The sequence below is a fragment of the Opisthocomus hoazin genome, chromosome 2 (assembly GCF_030867145.1).
Source record: "Opisthocomus hoazin isolate bOpiHoa1 chromosome 2, bOpiHoa1.hap1, whole genome shotgun sequence".
NCBI lineage: Eukaryota > Metazoa > Chordata > Aves > Opisthocomiformes > Opisthocomidae > Opisthocomus > Opisthocomus hoazin.
Genome location: NC_134415.1, coordinates 11981524 through 11995091, shown reverse-complemented (window position 1 = coordinate 11995091; position 13568 = coordinate 11981524). Strand labels below are relative to the sequence as shown.

The 13568-nt window shown below is 38.2% G+C and overlaps 1 protein-coding gene across 5 annotated transcripts in view; it reads left to right on the top strand.

The window, feature by feature from the left end:
* AKT3 (AKT serine/threonine kinase 3) overlaps positions 1-13568 on the top strand; it is a 167090-nt gene that overhangs the window by 104045 nt on the left and 49477 nt on the right. For all 5 annotated transcript variants that reach the window (XM_075412630.1, XM_075412629.1, XM_075412632.1 and 2 more), the window contains 3 exons: positions 5859-5990; positions 9505-9570; positions 11172-11240. In XM_075412630.1, coding sequence (XP_075268745.1) covers positions 5859-5990; positions 9505-9570; positions 11172-11240 — 267 coding nt within the window. The remainder of the gene's footprint in view (positions 1-5858; positions 5991-9504; positions 9571-11171; positions 11241-13568) is intronic.

Here is a 13568-nt window from a genome sequence, read left to right as displayed (position 1 = left end):
ATTTGTTATGCTATCTGATACATCATCTTTTCAGAAGAAAAACAAAGTTCAACCATTCAGGCACATGTTAACATTCTGCTTATTGTTTGAATTTTATTTTCATCTTTTCCTTTGTTTGTTTACTCTTTTAAAAATATAGTAGTAAAATATTTTCTTGAGACAAGTAGGCTTGCCCTCTTTCTCATGCAAATAATACCCAGTACAAATTAGATAATTTGCATGAGAAAGACTAGCGGGATTTGGCTTTTAATGACCTTGGTTTTTGTATCTGGGTAAATAACACTGCTTTAGTTTTCAATGAAGTAAGAGAAAACTGTGGTTTATTTTTTTGCAGTCCTTCACAGCTTTTGGTGTAAGTAGGAATACGTACATTGTTGGCTATATCATACTTGTAGTTGTATCTCCGGAGTCAACAGGATAAACACACCACTAAGAGCATGCTTTAAGGGTTCAATGCCACACAAAAATTTGCTTATTATTTTGTGTTTCCATTTTGTCACGTATTTCTATAAGTATGGACTGCTTTTGAAGAATAAATCATTCAAATGGCGTTACTATACAGGATTGACATGACTCAAGGAATGCTTTGAAATTGCATGAGAAATAATAACCTGTTTCTATAGGACTAGCTTTATTCTTTCTAGCTAGGGGTGAAACCTGTAGAAAACGAAGTGGAAGTCTGCTGACAGAGCGAAATAGTCTTACAGCTAATGTAGCTCAATGCCTTTCAATGATGAACAATGAAAAGAAATAGTGAACGTGTGCCTTTACACATGGAGCCTGTTTTGTTCGTTGCGCTGTATGCAGCAAGAATCATTGAAATGTCAATGGCTAACAACTGTACCCTTGTAACAAAGGTGTCGTAGGAAATCTTAGTTCCATCATGTCCTAACTTTTGACAACTTGAGTTTGCAGTGCCAACAGAGTTCTTTTGTGTTGTTTCATTGTATGCAATTTTCTAACCTTTTTTGGCTATAGAAGAAGGTAAAAACTAATTATATACAGCTGTAACAATGCTCTCATCGTACACTGTCAGGTTGACATTGAACTTTTAGCCTTGCGGCATAGATGTTTAATGACTGTGCTTCAGGGTAAAATATGATAAGTGACAGCATGACAGAGGCAGCGTTCAAGATGTGTCAGTCTTTCCGAGGGAGTGCGGTTGTGTGGAAGGGATTTGAGTTTGCTTTATGAAAGATCTGAGTGCTGTTCCAAGCCGGTGTATCCTCTTAGTGGAGCACAAAACCACTGCGTAACAACAAGCATTTTCAAGGTGTCAGAATTAGTGCTGTCTAATCTAAGTAGTTTATCTGGAATGTTGATTTTCCTTGTTGACAGTGTGGTGCATTTTCCCATACAACAAAAGGGGTTGTGGGAACAGGAGGAGGAGGAAGATCAGTTTGGTTTCTGTCTTGCTGCTTATGCTTTAAAAAATGCTGAAATAAGACGCTAGGACAGTGCATGTGCAGTGCTACAGACTATGTAATGGCTTTGGCAGCAAGCCAGAAGCAAACTCTGCAAAACAAAGGTGATAGGAAAAATGGTGGTATGAAAAATGGTGCTATTCGACACCTAATAATAGAGCAGAGTGGAGTTTTTGTAGCCAGTGAAGAGCATACTGATGACGACAAGGATATTTTTTTGCCAAAACTCAGAATCCCGCTGCAGATTTCTGACTGTTGTCAGACTTTATTGAAAGGTTCTCAGAAGTTTTTGGAATCAAAAATACTAAGTGACCATAATGACAGGGAGTTGTCATTCCTTCGGTGTTAAATGCAATTGGGAAAAAATGTATTTTTTTAGAACTGTTGCTGTTTTGTAGAAATGTTTCTGAAAAGCTTCTGTTTAAACTTTTGTAGTTGTTAATATAATCAGAACCATTTCAGTTATAATGACTTAAAGCATTTTTATTGCTTTTTTGGTATTGGATTTCTTTTCATTTCAGGGATTTTTTGCACAATGTTTCCTACAAGCTTGTTTTGTCACCTGATTTTACATCTAAGCCCAGTGAATTTTGCTTGTGCGTGCACCAGATGGTATACATATGAGTAGAAGAGCATAATCAGATTAAGAAAGAAGACAGGGAGGAGTGGGCCTGTTCTCCTCTGAAAAGGTAGCAAAAGATATACAAAGAAAACTGTTTTTAGGATGTGGAACTTCATTCAAACAGACGTAACAGCAGCGTCCTTGGCCAGATTAGCTGGAAGAACCAAAACCACTTTTTTTTTTTTTTTGTGACAATTTGTTTGAATGGTGTCAGTGTGCCACTTAAGTTTTACAGTAACAGCATCGGTAAAATTCTTAGCAAACTTCTTTTATTTCTAACTGTATTACTATTATTTGTAAATAGAGTTTCTTCCTGATGAAGTCAGGTGAAAACTCCAAGTGGCATCATAATCTTTGTGTGAATCAGGAATTTTAAGAAATTAGGTCCTTGGTAGGAACTTTCAACACCTGTAGTAGGGTGTATTCTTTTGAACAGGTCATCCTTAGGGGAGTAAATAGGCTTTAGAGAAGGCTGAGGATCATACGGTTCTTTGGTTACTGCAGTTTCCTGTAGCTTCACTGCTTTTCCTTTGTTTTGCAGGGTGCAGAATGAGTAAAGAATAGATTTTTCAGAGGAAGCCAAAAAATAATGTAATGAGGAAAAAGATTCAGTGCTCAGAGATTGGTAGGAATGAAAAAAGGTGGGAAAATCATCAAGGAGAAAGAATCCAGTCTTATGGGAGCCTCCAAACTTGCTTACCAACATCCCTCAAGTTTAGGAAGTATTTCCATTTTTTCCACCAGTTTTCAATACACCCTTAGCTATGGCATCTGTGTTTTTATCTCCCAAGGTCTTGTGTTCTTTGGCAGACTTTTTGAGTTACCCTGCACTGCGTATCATCTCTAGGCCTTCTGCTGAGCTTCTAAAGTATGAGAGCATCAGGAGACTTTATTCTTAGAACTAGCATTACCACCATAACCTCCAACATGTTAAGCCACGGCTCAAAATCTTGCAAAGCTATTACCTTCCTGTTATAAATATACATATATTTTTTTAACTTGTGTTCACTGAGCTTGCAGCTAGATTCATGACTGCTTTGATGAACACTATGTAAGCAAATTTTGGGCGAATGAGTCTTTCGATGTGGCTGGCTTGCTGCCCTTAGCATCAAGCCCCTGTCTGTGATCAGTCGAGCCAAGAGCCTCCTTCTGTGTGCAGGCAAAGGGCTGCATTTCTGAGCTGGTTTTTATTCAGACTATGACGGTCCCTCTCTAAATCCAGCCGCTCAAAGAAGATCAGAAGTATGGGAAAAAGTTACCCCTTTGATGCTGCTTATGATCCCATAATTTTTTGACTGTTAAAAGTGATAAGTTGGTACGGTAACTAACTCTGTATTCTTTATCAGTAAAGCTGTTGGCCATTATTTGTCAGGGAACGTGATAGCTTATGGCTGAAGATACGGAGGATTCTCCCTGAATTCCTCGTCTTCTGCCCGAATTGTGTTTTGAATGCATTTGGATTGTTCATGTGTTTTTGTCAGTTTTCACTGCTTGAGAACAAAGGCAGTTGTTTTTGCTTGATTGTTATCATAGAACTATCGAAGTAGATAACCTGGCTTTCCAAAGTATTGACTGTGATATTTGAGAACTCTTGCCTTCTGTTGATGAAGTACTAGTAGCCACATAGTATTTGGATCACAACTTTACATATTACCTCATGCATCATCACTAGTTTAATACATTATACTAGTTTTTGGAAAAGTCGACCATTTAACGATTTGTCTGTGGTCATAAACTTTAACTTTACACTCAATTGTGTGGATTTGCTTTAGGTAAAAAAATATACTGAGACTTTGAAATCTCTGTTACTTGCATTTCTTATTGGGATAAATGCAGTTTTTGGTCCTCTTGATGCGAGGTGGTTTTGGCAGCAAATGTTTAAGTATGTTCATGTGTGAGCAAAGAATGGAATTCACCAAGGTTAGCTTACTTAGAAGCTACCAATCAACCATTACATGGAAAAAAGATGTAATTCCTGCTGATATAACTAGAAAATCGATATGTGGAAGGCATCTTCTCTGTAATAAAGCTTTGAAATACCCAGTTATCCAGGTGCAACCTTAAGTAGTCTGTTGGAGACTTTTTACAGCATTTAAGTTGCAAGTTGAGCACTTAAAAGCTAAGGAATAACAGCATTAATGTGGTTGATGGAACTTCAGTTCTATCCCTTATACAAGCAGATTTCAAACTGACTCTGAGTGACCAACTGCATAAATTATTTTCACAGTTTGTCGACACCAACTTCAGATCCACAGTAATAGTATAATGCACTTGAGCTTAAAGGAATAAATGATTTCAGAAGGAAATTTGCCCTTTATTCTTTCTCACATGATAGAATATATTGGGCTGCCACTGTTTGTGATTGCACAGCAGGGGATATACCCAATAGCTCTACAGTGGAATGTGTGAGATGTGTAGGCACTGTTAGGGGTGTTTCTGGTAGTGACAAGGAAAATACTGATTCCATTGTGGAAGACACAAGTATCAGTATTGAAGAAAGCTGCCTGAGACTGCAGCTAGGATAGAGACTCAAGGAAGATGAAAGATAAGCCATGATATGTTCTTTTCCTCACAAGTAGCAGAATTAAAGATATTTAACTTAGCAAAACTGGCACTCGGAGTATAATTATTCTTCGTGAATGTTTTGAGGTCTATTATTCACAAAGGAAGGAAGGTTACTGAAGCTGCAGGACAGTACTATAACAAGAATAGGGAGTGTGTTGTCTATGAGAGCTTTTAACCGCTTTCCTCAAGGTTCCTGCGTGCATAAGCGGTCTGTGTGTGGCTATGTGGTGCTGCACCCAAGCCAAGAACACAGCGTGCTGAAAAATGTGCTGTGGAAACACCCAGTGGAAGCCAGTGACTGGCCCTGAGTTGGCCAGAGGAACACTCCTGTCCATCCAAGGTGACCCTGGGCAGTCGCTGCACTCTCTGTATTGTGCTGTTTTTTCTACATCTTCATCTTTGCATCTAATGCAGGTTGGTGCTGCTGAACTGCCTGTGAAATGAACTCACAGAACTAAGATAATTATTGGCTCAAGCTTTGTGCTCATGAAAGTGGCTAAACTGCTTTGGGATCCGAGATTGTCTGGTCATATTCTTGCAGTGTGTGACACTTCAGTTGAGCTGATAAGCCTACTGGACTTAAATTGTCTGATCATGGAACCAGCTCGTGGATGTACTACGTTTAACATGCAGAACTGTGGCAATACTAAATGCTTGAACGGTCACTATAATGGAGTCACAGGAAAGTGGAAAACTTGCCAGCTCTTCGTTTTAAGAGCCAGAATGATTAATGTAAAAACCCTGTAATTGTAATCTGTATTCAAATTTTTAGAAGTCCACCTCTAATGCAAAGACTGTTATAGAGTCTTACTGGTATAATATTGCAGTGAGGATCATCTACGTTTCAAAAAAGCCATCAGTGCAGTGGTTGGTGTTACTGATATACCATGTGCTTGTGTCCCTGGTAATACACGGGTTGATGAGCTTGCTTAGATGTGGAGCATTCATGAAATGCTGATACAGGCTAAGACTTCGTCCTGTGTGTGCTTTGTAAAAAGAAGTGTATGTGTGTAATGTACTGTGCAGTATTTGACTTTAGACAACTGCAATAAGAGTAGCATTGCTTATATCCTAGTGGTTTAAGGATACAGTTAACTATTATGAACTGAATCGTAGAAGTGTACCTATTTATGTAAACTATTCTTATTGCATTGGTAACAGCATTTGGTTATATGCGGACACACTTGTGTGCGTATTGGAACTGCATAGCATAAGTCTTGCTAATCCTTGTTCTTTGCTCCTTATAGACAATGAATGATTTTGACTATTTAAAACTACTGGGCAAAGGCACGTTCGGCAAAGTTATCCTGGTCCGAGAGAAGGCTAGTGGAAAATACTATGCTATGAAGATTTTGAAAAAAGAAGTCATTATTGCAAAGGTGAGGAAGGTTGTAGCTTTAGTATTGGATCATTTTTTGGAATGGAATAATAAGCATCTAATACATAAGGTGTATTTGATTTTTAATGGTAACCGAGTTTGATAGAAATATGTGTGTATCTTCAGAAAACAAGAGTACAAAAAAAGCATGTGTACCCATTTTGTATGCCTTTTTCTGATGTCTTATCTAGAATGTGCTAAAGCCTTGAGAGAGTTTAGTGGGCAGCAAGTTAGTGCAATCCAAATTTACAACAAGAAAAAGTTCATTGTAGGGTATATTGCATACTTCAAAATTTTTTCTCAGTAACTGCAGGTTTATTCAGAGAAATGCAGTTAATTAATCAGCCTGTGCTCCGTTCCTGATATGTTAGCTAAGATGGCTGTGCATAGGACTAGCAGTTTCCTTTTTTTCAGTTTTTGAGGAACAAGAAAAGTCTGAAGCTGATTGTCTGAGGAAGTGGTTTAAACTGGCATTGTTGAGTCACTTCAACTTGATTAGTTTAGTGTTGCTAGCTCTTCTGCTTGGTCATAATTTTACGAAGTTTAAACTCAGAGTTCATCTACTCGGAGCTTTGTTTCTAGCCATTCTAAAGCTTTGAATCCCACTTGCACAGAGCAAGTTGAGAGCGAGAAACCTACATGCTCTTGTTACCATGAGATGCAGCTAAAAATAATCCCAGTTGTTAAGTAAGGAGATTTTTGAGGGATGTGGATCTGACTGACGATTTTGAGTGCTCGAGGCTAACGATACCAATATTTATAAAAACTGAATATGGATGGGAACTACCATGGTTTACATATATTTTATTTTAAAATATCCTTCAGATTTTTCTAATTTTCCTATTGGTCTATGAAAAGAGGGCTTACAGAGTTCTGCAGTCTCAGTTCATTTGTCTGTCTGTCACTCACTTTCTGATAACTTTTGAATGTGTTGATCAGTTTCGATTAAATTTGATAGAGGAGTAAGAACCTCAAAACTGATTATATTTCCTCGAGTTTCATTAAAACCAGCCCTGGTGCAGGGGGAGAGACTTAAATTTCTGTCTTCAGCAGAGTAACCTGTGAGTTCTGCCTGCCCCAAGCAGCTGTCTGCGTGCAGTGGCAGGCTGGCTGGCACGCGTGTGGCTTGGAGTCACAGCAACGGAGCACCCTTTCCTTTGTCAGAATCAGGAGATACAGAAAAAAAAGAGGGTATCGCTGCTGTGCTCTCCTGATTCTGCACGGGAAGGAGCGTCTCAGTGGCCCTGCTTGTAAGACTTTATAACGGCAGCAGTCTCTGCGGGTCTCGGAGTCTGTCGGGTTGCTGCATGTCATGGCCCGGTCTCCAGCCTGACGCCCTTCCCCAGTGCTTTGCTTACTGGTGGCACCCAGGGGGTCCTCAGGGGTGGTCTTATATCTGACTGCTGTGAGCCCTTGCTCTGCTGCTCCTCGTTTATAGCCTTCCAGCCTTCAGAGCATTTCAGCTTGCTTCTTTGTATCAATAAAAACAAAACCCACATTTCTGAATTTGAAGGTTTCCCCTTTTACTTTGCTGGCTGCTACAATATCACTGAATTGTTAGAAGGGTTAAAACTGTTGCTCAGGTAACTTTGTCTCTCTCTGTTGAGCGAAAATTCTTGTTCGTATAAAGCCAGAGAAATTTTGAAGAGATTGGAGATACAACTCTATCTGTTTAAACTATCTGTTTACCTGAAAAGAGAAAGCTAGCTCAGTGATAGATTGGCCAGAACCTGACACTCCCTGAAGCAGACCAGGGTCTGTTTTTCTGCCTATTTGTAGACTAAAGGAAGATGGAGTGTGTGAGGAGACATGCCTTTCATCCTGTGACGAACATGGGAGCACCTCGGTTGTTTAAATTTTACTTCCTCAGAACTGGAATTTTGTTTTGAAGGGGGTCGTCCAAAGTTTTCCATAGTATTGTTGTATATTGATAAGAAACAGATGAAAGAATAAAAACCAGACTGTGCTTAGATCTTCACAAGGGAAGTGATCATGGTTTTTTTCCCTACATCAGGAGATACCAGTTTTTCCACTCCTCCCCAAACTAAAAACAAAAGCAGACTTTAGCCTGAAGTTAGCTGTCTAGCCCAGTCAGGGTGGAAGGGGGTTTAAGTAACATTGAACTCTGAAGATCAGTGGTAAGGATACAGTCACTAGGTAGAACAGTTCTGCAGTCCCAACTCAGCCTAGAATGTGATGTAATACACACTATAGAAAGTCACACCTATAACAGCATAACATGAAGCAGAAAAGTGGTGCTGTGACAGCTGTATCTGGAAGGCTGTATAGCATCTGCCCAGTTCAGACTAAATCTGTTGATCCTAAATTTTCATGACAGGTTAATATTACAGTTATCAGGGAATTGCTACCAGTATTGCAAACTTCTGAGGCAATGCCAGGAAAAATGGCCACTGCCAGCTTCATGCCCCATGTCTGTTGAACCACTGAAATTTAAAAACAAATAAATAATAAAACTACAGGCTTGCTTTTCTCCTTGAATTTTTTTTTGGTTTTCCCCTAGTATGTGGTTGTAGTGCATACACTCGGTGTTGGACTGCTATGCAGCTAAATGGCATCATTAATTTATTACCACTAACTCTGTTGTTGTTGATTAATTTCCTATTTTGACAATTTTTACAGACTAATTTAAAACTCCTGACATCTGTGTTTACATTCTAGTTTAATAATACCTTATCTTCAGAGCATAGTCTGATAAGTATGTGCAGTACAATAATTTTGTATTGGTATTATTTGTAGCAGTAATAAAGTATACTCTGACTAAATATATTTACTTCTGCAGCATTATGCTTGAAGTTTGAGTCGCACTAAGTTAGTCTTCAGGTCTGTCTGATGTAATCCTCAGCAGTGGCTTAGCGCTACAGAAAATGGCTGAACCACCCCAGCGGCGCTCAGGCTTGTTCGGCTGGCCTGGGGAGGGGAGATTCACGGCATGTATTACATGCAGAAGTGCATAAAATGGCCGTGTATTCATTATACGAACCTCCTACATGTCCTGCTTTTCTCCCCAGTCCTTGGGAGCTGCTTGCTGTTGTAGCGCAGGGCGAGCCCTCTTCCCACCATCATACTCTTCCCCTGCTCTGCCTGTCAGTTACTACCTGTGTATGTTCCTTGCAGACTGATGCAATCTCTCTGTAGATGTGTCGTTCAGGTGATTCATACCCGAACTGTGAAGTTGTGATGACTGTATTTTTAAACTATCAAATTGAATATTATCATTTCTTCCTTCCCTGCATTGGATATAAAGTTAGACTTCATTTGAAAGCAAGAAAATAAGAAAAAGAAAATCAAATTAAATACATTAAATTGTATTTTGTCGAGCTTAAATGTACTCTTTTCTCAAAAAACGTGAATTATTTTTCATGTTTCTTTCAGATTCATTTATTTTCCAAAACTGTACCGTAGCTTTCTCTTTTCGGGAGTGTTGACCTTTTCCTCATAATTAATTAAATAACAATTTTGTATTGTAATTCAGACCTATTTCCTCTATTTTTCAGGATGAAGTGGCTCATACACTTACAGAAAGCAGAGTATTGAAAAACACCAGACACCCTTTTTTAACAGTAAGTATTAGGAATTAGTTTTAAGAACATTAGCAGGTAATTTTCAATGTGATGGGTATTCCATTATGAGCAAAATTTACAAACAAATTTTGAAGTCTTTCCCATGATGATTTGTAAACAAGCAGTAGCTATCTGGTGCTTATGATACCCTTTCTCAGAATATGTATGTGAGAGTTCAGAAACAAAATTTCTAATAATTTTGTAAAGCTTAACTGCACTGAGAACAAATTTAGTTGTAGAATATGACTGTTGTGCAATTTTTGCATATGAACATTTTTTTTTAAAAAGACATTGATTTCACATAGTGTCAGATAAGTAATTTTTACCAAGACAACTTAATTAACAATTCAATGAAATTATAAAAATAACTGTATGTTCAACAGAAGTAGCCCATGGGGCAATGAAACTGAAATCCCCCTGCTTCAATATCTTTGTCTTCATATGATTAGTATCTAACGGAAGGAAAATATTGAAAAAAAGATGAAAATTTTGAGATTCATGGCAAATTATGATTGATAATTTTAATTTTACTACTGACTTTCTTCTGTAGAAGCAATTCTGATTCCTTTGAGAATATATTAGAAAATATTTTAATTGATTTTGAAATATAATTAACGTGATGTATTTAAAGATTTATTTTGTATTAAAATATCAAAGTGTAACATGGAAGCTTTCCTATTTAGAAAATTATAAACAAACCTGTTAGCAATCAAAGGATTACATTTATATTTCTTGGACAAAATATTCTTGGAAATCCTGTCAAGAAAAATGAGATCTCCAAAAGTTTCTTAAATTAGAATGTAAAGGTAAGCAGGAGCAGGTGTAATCCCAATCCAATCATGCAACAGTGTCACTGCAGTTGTATCTATATCTTTCTGCTATTATTAAACAAATATCTTAAGGAGAGATGCAGTATTTAAGTCACATGAATCTCCTTATGATTTTGTTATGTGTAGTTCTCCTGCATTTTATTTCTTTTAGGCCAAGCCCGCATCTGTAGACTTTCTTTGGTATCATTTTTCCAAGCAAAATCAATTCAAGTAAAATTGTAATGTTTGTTACAATTTTAAGATGATATGAAAATAAAAATACTCATTTGGCATTCTGTTTTGAACATTGCATAGTATGTGAAACTAGGGAGTTCTTGCTTTGGAAATAAAAACAGGCTAGAGGTTAATATCACTTTTAAGATATTATCTGTGAGAAATTAGAAAGAACATGGTAGTCTCTCCCTTCATGGGCGTTGTGGAAGTAGACATCATAAAATATGATGAGTGAGAATAGCCGGTACCATCTACGGCAGTAAGAAATGCAATAGAAAAATGTGCACTTTAGTAACTATTTAGTATTTTATTATAATAAGCAAGGTGGTTTCCTATCAATGGCCATATGGCAGAGATGAGGGAAGACATGAAGGTTTTTTGTGTTAATTCATCTCAAGCTCCAGACAGGAAGTTACACTTTTAATTACTCTGAAAGTTCTCACCAAGTCAGGATTGTTTGCTTAAGAGGATAAAATTAAATTTTGTTGCAGTTTAAGTGCAAGAAATTGGGTTAATACGAGATGATAATTGGTTTGGTTTTGCTGTTTTCTTTGCAAGTCCTTGAAATATTCCTTCCAGACAAAGGATCGTTTGTGTTTTGTGATGGAGTATGTTAATGGAGGAGAGGTAAGTTTCAAAAAGATGTTCTGTGCTTCTAATGGTAATGCTGTCACTGGGTTACACTTTAAAGGTTATAATTTTTTTGCCTTTTTTGCTTTCTAGTGTCTTTGAAAGGCTTTTTTAAAAAAAAAAGTTTAAAAATTGTTTTATTTTAATAAAATGTAGACTTGTTTTATAACTGTGCTGTCAAAAGTAGTTCCTATTCTTAAAAAAATTAGACTGTTGTATCTTGAAAGGTAATTTCATGGTAGAGGAGTAATTACAAATAGCTTGCTTATTGTTTCTTTTTCAATCACATCATAGCATATTCTGGCATTAAACGGTCATAATCTAGTGCAAACAAGCAAAAATAATGTTGACTAGTCTTGCTTTTGTCCTGATGTGAAATAGGTGCTCTCTTCTTTGCTATAGCCGTTGCAAATACCGATGACAAAAGAGTGTTCATATTTTTCATTACTTCTGTCCCCTTCACTTGCTTTGTACTCTGGAAATGTCAACTTATGTGCTAAACTTCTTACAGTGTCATTAACCTTTAAGCTGTTACAGTCCTCCAGCTGTTTACTGAAGAACAGAAGATTAAAAACTCTACTCATCAAATGAAATTAAAGAGAGTTGCAATCTAAGAAGAGGTCTTTTATCTTCCTCTTAGGTGGTGTTTGCTATTCAGACTCGATCTTGTTACAACACGAACTAGGGGGTTTTTCCTTATTTTGTCTACTGTATGCTGCATAATAACGTTAAAGGACTAAGTGTTTTCACTAGCTTTTTTTAACAGAAAACTGTTTCTTCATTCAGGAATTGTTGCCGCATGATGCCATGTTTTGCGTTATCCTTTTGCTGTGTTCTCCTACAATAAAACTGTCTTCACCTATAGCCCTAACACCTGAGTCCCCCCCCCCGAGTGCCCATCTGGAGTTCATTGCTCTGGTGATTTCTGGGCCCAGCCTGAGACCCATTTACATCCTGACTTGTCCATGGCCGTCCTCTACCAGCCACGGCTTGCCATGGTGCTATAGGGTTTTCATATGGGGGATGGCTGGTTTAACTCCATGTGTGTAGGCCCAGTTCTGGACATCACAGGCACTGAACCATTCTGGCTAGTTGAACTAGATGCAGAAATCTCCCTTGGCAGTAATGGGGTGACAGCCTTCTCTTGGACACTCAGCTGGCGTATTTGACATTGAGCTTGTGTCACCAGTATTGGGTCCGTGCTATCTACAGTGAGTTTGAAAAGTGATGCCTTATAAACTAGCTGATTCTTCTTCGTGTTCCCTGTGTAAGACCTTAGTGCGTTTCTGTAATCTCAGGAGATGCACTTTAAAAGTTTGTAACATCAGCCTGTCATTTAGATACTCGTCTTTTTGAAAGGTACATTTCTGTCCTGTTGGAATGCAGAACAGAGGCCACAGAGAATGTTTTTGACTCCTGTCTTAGGACTGAGGGTACTCTGACACTGTGTTTTGGTCAGGCTGGTATCTTGCATTCCTCGGCAATGGCTGGTGCACCTTTGTGGCAGCTGCTGCCAACGTCATGTGCCGTGGGCTGCTGGGCGGCAGCCTGCTGCTGCTGGTTGGGGTTTGAATGACTGCAGTGTACTTTGCTGAGAGCGGGTTGCTTTTTTCTAGGTACCATGCTCTTGTTTGTCAGTGTTGCTCATGTTCTTTGCAGATGGTTCTCTAATTCAGTGAAGCTAACCGTCAATTTTTGCCACAGTGGCAAATAGTGGCCTTTCAGAGTAGGCAGTCTTCTTGAAGGAACTCTCTTGATTTGCTGATGTGCTGCTTGTTGGCTAGAGATCTGGAATAGTAAGTTGGACAAGCTGTCCTTTTTAATAGGAAAATCTTCAATCTTACCAAATTTTCCTGTGAATCTCCGTCTTCAGTCGCTGTCTGCTAAGAGATACAAAGGACTTCATGTGTGTAAAAATAGCCTTGCTATTAACTCAGAACTACTGCAAGTAAGTTGCACAAAGTTTAGCCAGCATTTTAGCCATTTGTAAGCATATCTCCTGTACAGTACACAGACTTTTTTCTTTTGTTGCTTCTCTCTGTGCTCCAAGGAATTTTCATTTCCTTGCAATGGTTTCTTGCTGTTGAAGGTGTTGAAAACTTGTCTTTTAATTATATCCTTCCAGTGGGAAATTGACTGTAGCAGTTCCATGTTGCTTTTGATTCTCTCCAGAGCTGTACTAGCTTCAGTGTGTTTCTGTTCAAAATTCCTTTAGATTAAAGATTTCTTTTTAGTTAAACAGTTGAGCCTGAGTCAATTGCTTGGGAATTTTCGTAGCTTATGTCTTTCAGGAGCACATTACCCAAATAGTCCTCAAAATGAAGG